This window comes from Halyomorpha halys, unplaced genomic scaffold (assembly GCF_000696795.3).
Source record: "Halyomorpha halys isolate HHAL.00 unplaced genomic scaffold, Hhal_1.1 Scaffold609.1, whole genome shotgun sequence".
NCBI lineage: Eukaryota > Metazoa > Arthropoda > Insecta > Hemiptera > Pentatomidae > Halyomorpha > Halyomorpha halys.
The window spans coordinates 92,375-98,957 of record NW_027108275.1 but is presented as its reverse complement, the minus strand read 5'-3'; the positions used below and the strand labels follow the sequence as shown (position 1 = coordinate 98,957).

General features: G+C 28.7%; 1 protein-coding gene across 1 annotated transcript in view; it reads left to right on the top strand.

Annotated features, from left to right (window-relative positions):
- Positions 1 to 1,112: 1,112 nt before the first annotated feature.
- The window catches only part of PIP4K (phosphatidylinositol 5-phosphate 4-kinase), a 16,949-nt gene continuing 11,478 nt past the window's right edge, over positions 1,113 to 6,583 (top strand). The window contains exons 1-6 of the mRNA XM_014426991.3: positions 1,113 to 1,456; positions 1,531 to 1,628; positions 1,698 to 1,808; positions 2,693 to 2,831; positions 2,901 to 3,031; positions 3,114 to 3,282. Of these exons, the coding sequence (XP_014282477.1) occupies positions 1,328 to 1,456; positions 1,531 to 1,628; positions 1,698 to 1,808; positions 2,693 to 2,831; positions 2,901 to 3,031; positions 3,114 to 3,282 (777 nt within the window). The 5' untranslated portion in view covers positions 1,113 to 1,327. The remainder of the gene's footprint in view (positions 1,457 to 1,530; positions 1,629 to 1,697; positions 1,809 to 2,692; positions 2,832 to 2,900; positions 3,032 to 3,113; positions 3,283 to 6,583) is intronic.

The window sequence follows — 6,583 nt, the reverse complement described above, 5'->3', positions numbered from 1 at the left end:
GGAAACTGCACGTCGATTTCGATTAATACAGGACTTTAGTTAGACAAACGGTCTAAACTTCCAATTTATTACAAAAGACTTATCTACATGACTGTAATAAAACCAATCTGGACATACGAAGTTGAGCTTTGGGGCTCCACTAAACCTTTGAATTCCTCTCGTATACAATGCTTACAATCCAAAATCCTCAATGCTCCTCACTTTGTCACGAATAAAATCATACATAAAGACTTTAATTTTCCATATGCAATCGATATAGCCCGAACAGTCCTTTCATTACGAACTCCCTAACCATCAAAACCCTCTAGTTTCTAACCTTGCTCCTTATATTCCTGACATCCCTACAAGCCGCCTGAAAATAAGATGGCCTCGAGATCTTCTAGTGTAGAAACATGATTAGAGTGCTATCAATGAGTAGTTTCTCTACATGCCTGTATCACTCCATTTTGATCTTACATCAGATTTACTTGATGTATTTTTATGTAAATACAGTTGTAAATAGCATAAATTAAAAAAGATAAAAAAGGTTTAAGATTGATCAGTTTCATTCTTAAACCTTGTTTTAGGTTGATGAGCCCTGACGAAAACCAGTAAAGTGAGGCGAAACGTTGGTTAACATTAAATAGTTTTTCTACTACTTTGTACCTTTATTGACCGCCATCCGGACTATCTTCCTACAATCTACTTCCTAGGGTGAACTATCTTCATCTAATTTAAATGTTTTGTTTTTTTTATTTCATTTTAAAGAAAAAATATTATATAGACAACTTGTATTATTAAAAAAGTAATTAAGATCCTGTATCAATTCACGTATTTAACAATGTATATAGTATAAAGGAATAATGTTCAGTATACGACTTGCTTCTAGAACTTAAAATAAAACGTTTGAATAGCAATTTCATTTTATTTACTAATTGTAAAATATAATTTAATACAAATAAATGTATGATTAACTTTGTTAAAAATAAAATATTCCAGCAAAATTTTAAAAGTCCTTGCTGTAATTCTTAAAGCCTGTAATCGTAATTATTTCCTCGAGATTTATAAAACTAAAATTGAAGATTCTGAAAGTTAAGAGCTTGGAAAGATGCTAGGTATGTACGCGTATGGTTATATATAGGCACTAGTGGCTCGGGTGTAGGATGGGAGGTTGTAATTTTTATTGACAGATTCCTCTAACTAAATTTTTCGTTCAAAATTTATGATTGTTTATTGTTATGCTAGAAGACGCTCAAATTTCACACAATACTGTGACTGTGTTAATCAAATAATGTAATCTTCCTGTCAATTATTAACCTGTAAATAGTTCTTTTATGACATAGAAGCCATGAGTATTGTACAGGGTGGATTAAGTAAACTTAAAAAGAAGCATATTCGCGTTAAACATCAAAAAGTTAAGTTATTTCGAGCCAATGAACCAATATTATCTGTGTTTATGTGGGGAGTGAATCATACTGTAAGAGTCATTCATATTTGTTTATTACTATTTGACATTTCAACCAGTTATTAATGCATCATAATATTTTTTAGATTAATGAGTTAAGTCATGTTACAATACCAGTTATGCTACTACCAGATGATTTCCGGGCTTATTCTAAGCTCAAAGTGGATAACCATCTATTTAATAAGTAAGAGTTCATGACATCAGTTGTGGTTAAATGTTTATCAGCATTTATTAAAATGTTTATTTTCTCCAGAGAAAACATGCCCAGTCACTTCAAAATTAAGGAATATTGCCCTCTAGTGTTCAGGAACTTGAGGGAAAGATTTGGAATAGACGATCTTGATTACAAGGAGTCAATGACAAGGTGATTGTTATTGTAATTATTGAGTTAGTGTAGTTAGTCACTGAATTTACCTCTTGCTTAGTTCATTATATGTATTATGCTTTGTATAAAACTCAGTGTTATAATTTATTATTGTCAATATTTGTAATTAACAGCAATACCATGTAAATTGGCTTTACTGTACTCGGTTAATTAACAATTATTAGTAGTGAAAATAATTATTAGTTTATTGTTTTCTTACTTTTCTGTTTCTGCTTCTGTCGATTAACTTATTTGTCACAATTATTTTTATTTTGTTACAATTACATTATATGTCCGGTTTAGCTCCATTTATTCTCTACTTTTTTCTATTTTATTTTTATTTAGTTTGCATAACTTAATTCTGTTATGAAATTTAAGTATATATATGTTGAAAATTATATAATTATGTCTTGTAAACATCAATGCTTAGTTAGCCTTAATATTTAATATTGAAGTTCTGAAATTCAACTTTTTTTAATAAACAACTTATATAGATTAACGGAAAACAAGCAGTATAGTGAAAAAGGTAAAACAAGGTTCCTTCAGAGGTCTTCTACTGAGCCAAGTGTTTTGAGTAGTTTGCCCAAAAGATGCAGGTATAAATTTGCTTTCGCAATGCTTAACCTGGGACTTGTTCTTCTTATGTAAACATATTTAACACAGTTTTAAATGTGATAATGGTTGATGCTTGTTTTTTTTTTATCTAATAGTAATAATTACCCTGCGCAATACAATCATGTCCACTGGAACAGTGAATGATTAATATGTCGGAGCTTGCCTATGAGTTAGCAGCGTTTATTTCTTTAAATTGGTTTCAGTGTTTTATGTGTTTGTTTTTAAAATTTCAATTCAATATTAATGTCGCAATTTTAAATAATGTTCAGATCTCAGCCTGTTGTGATGGACAATCCAGGAAAATCTGGTGCCAAGTTCTATCATTCTTATGACCGTCTTTTTGTTATAAAGACTTTGACAAGTGAGGAAGTTGAGAGGATGCATTCTTTCCTGAAACAGTATCATCCAGTGAGTAATAAATCAATGTTTCATCTTGAATATTATTGATTATATTTTAAAGTCTTAATATTGTTTTAGTATATTGTTGAAAGGCATGGAAAAACACTGCTACCACAATATCTTGGAATGTACAGGTTGACTGTAGATGGTGTAGAGTATTACATGGTTGCTATGAGAAACGTCTTTAGCAATCACTTAGCGACACATAGGTAAATTGAATTTAATATAATATTAGATTAATCATTCAGCCAAAATTATGCCTGTGGAACTTAGTGCAATATTATTTCTTAGGAAATTTGATTTAAAAGGATCAACAGTTGACCGAGAAGCATCTGACAGAGAAAAAGAAAAAGATTTACCTACTTTTAAGGATAATGATTTTGTGAAAGAGGGCACAAAAATTTATATTGGAGAAGATGCAAAGGAAAAACTTCTTGAGACCCTTACTGCTGATGTTGGTGTAAGTTTCTGATATTTGTTAATGTTCATTATTAAAACATTGAAAAGTATAACATAGCATTGAAAATAAAGAACAATTATTGGTATTCCAGGAAAAAAAATATCAATATTAATATTCCTTGTTATTAAAGTAAATTCATTACAAAATCATCTGTGTATACCAGATATTGAAATATTGCATTTTTATTTTCAGTGAGTTCAATTCTCACCGCAGTGAGAAATTTGGTCCTTTTTTAATGGTTTAAACAATTCGTAGAATACTAGTAATCCATAGCCATTTATTAATTTTTTTATGCAGCTGATATATGAATATATATATATTTTCTTTCAGTAAACATTACTATGTTATATAACTTAACTGATAAACCTAAATGATATTTTTACAATAGCATATGGAATTTTTAATCTTATCATTTGACTTCTTTGTAAAATATTGAAAGTTCATATTATTTCCCAAGGGTCTGTGGTACAAAAATCAAGATTTCACTCAAATTTTTTATTTATTTATTAAAAATTATATGTGGTTAATAGTAAAACTACTTTATGTTTATTATTAATTTCTTGATTGATGCAACTATTCACTGGTCTTATACAATGCTTATTGTTAAAATATTATGTTCAGATTGTAATCTTTCTTTCTTGTATGGTCATTGTACAAATTGAGATTTCTGTCATCTTCTATTCATAGAATCTTAAGATTAAAACTGTTTTTCTTGAGTTTTAAAATTCATTTTTATTTTTTTGGATAACTGATACATAAAAAGAAAAAAGATTCCCCTTGATCTAACATCGCCTAGTGGGAACTAATATTTTAAAATTATTAATTAATCCAAAAAAGAACTCAAAATAGTTAAAAAAATTTCAGATGAAATAAACCAATGATTTCATATGTTAAACTTTTAAATTGCTTATATTACTTTATTATGATAAAAGGAATTAGATAATTCATTTCTGTCAAACACTAGATGTTTTTTACATGAAAAATTTCCTTAGTTTGTTTATCGTAATTGGTCTTACATTTCCCCTAAGTCCATTGCATGTTAATATTAGGTTACCTTTGATATTCCATCAAGTATAATTTATGGTTATAGTTTTTAATTATAAAGTGTAATCTAATCTCGTTAATTTGAACTAATTGCTGCAGGGGGGGGGAGAGTTTCGTATTACAGAAAGTACTAGGAAAAATTGTGTAAACCAATTCAAGAATATGAATTTACATAACTACTTTTATTTATTTAACTCTTTTTTAAAAAGATTTATTGGAAATTTGACAGTTTGCAGTTTTTAAAAATTAATATTTTTTAAAGAAGTCAGTTATATATATATAATTTTTTTTTTTTAATACTTCTGCAGAAACTTCTTCACTGCTACTTCTCTTAGACGTTATAAGAGAAGGCCTTGCTGCCACGGTATATCATTCTCTGTTGCCCACAACAAGCAATGAAAAAAATATATAAATAAAAAAAAAAAATATGCTTTCTATGAATTTATATAAAAGGCGATGAAAAAAGAAATGAGTTCACACAAACAAATTACATATTTTTACTATTAATTAAATTAGTTTTACAGAATAAAATTATTAATACAATAGATATTATATTTCTCTAATTCCAACAAAATATATTATGAACACTTTCATAGGAATTAGATTACCCGATATCGAAACTGTGTAAAAATTGCCACTTTTAATTTTCACGGTAATTACAATAACGTCCCTGTAGATTGGGAAGTTAAAAATGTCCTTTATACATGTGCACTTTTATATGAAAATGTGCCTGCTGCGTTTTCTCAAAAAACATTATTTTACGCTATTTTGAATTACTGGAGTGTTTGAAGTACCGGGATTACTCTGTATATGATAAGAATAGTGGTTTCCTACCCATTCAGGTCTGTCATTTTTAAGTGAGAAATTGAATGGTGTGATCCACCCCCACTCCTGTCTGATATCCCTCTTGGAAAGTATTGAAAATGCTTTGAAGGGCTTTTTGTGTCACTTATATTGTGCATTTTGAGTCACTTATGTTGTGCATTTTGAGTCACTTATATTGTTCATTTTGAGTCACTTATGTTGTGCATTTTGACTCACTTATATTGTTCATTTTGAGTCACTTATATTGTGTAATTGCCTGTTAAAACCTTTTAGCTCATACACAAACATCAGGAAAGAATTAAAAAAATACTGGAAGATTGCTGATTGACCATGTGATTAATAAATGGGCCGGGTGTGGTCAAATTAAACTCTAATAGTAATAACTATTTTTATTTGAGCCAATGTTTCACCCCACCTTTCAGGGCTATTTTGACGGATGTCTAAGTCAGAGTGGGTTGTCAAGCTGACGTTGACTTCCGTCAAAACAGCCCTGACGAAGCTTCGTAATGTAGGACAAAACGTTGGCTCAAATAAAAATAGTTATTACTATTTGACTGCACCTGGACCATATTCCATTTATTTAAAAAAAATAGTTTTAACAATAAATTACCACCCTTCTCTGGCCCATACAGATGTTTTCTAGAACTGCCGGTTAGAAGAATAAGTTTTGAGTTATAATATTTATTCTTATCTGTAGCTTAATAGAAAGAAAATAGTAGTTGTCAACTATTACCAATGAATTATTTATTCTGTTCTTTAATCAATTTGAAAAATCAAAATCAATATTGTTTGCCCTTGTTGTAAAGTGTTAGAGAGATCTATAAAGTTATGTAGGTTTAGTTATTTTATAATTACACAGTGCAATATTTTTCAATCTCTTAGATTCAGCTCAACAAAATTCCTCACCAGTGTTCTAGATATTTTTTCAAAAATTGTTTTTATAAATCTTTAATCTAATCATTTTTTTTTTTTTATTGTAACTTATCACTATTTAATGTTTAATAAAAAAAATTAATAGTTTGTTGATAAATTAATTGATATTCTTTCATTAGTTATTTTAGAAAGGTTTAATTGATAAAATCACTCTATTTTTAGAACTCCACTTGAAAGAATTTATATGAAGAAAAAAATTGGTGGAAGATGATATTCTCCGGGGAATAATGGAATTTTACAAAGAGATGAATGCTGATCATTAAAATTATTTTTGTAATGCAATTGTTTATTAGAATTGATGTTATATTCAACATTTAATTAAGTTTAATCCAGTGGTAGGCACGGCACACCTTCTACGGTCCTTCATTTCCTCTGATAAGGTTTTTTTTTTTTTTTTTTCTTTGAGGTTCTAATACAAGGAAGTAGTTAATTTGTATAACCTGTTCTTTAGTTCACATAAAAAAATATATATATATTTCTTTAGAAAATAAAAGAAATT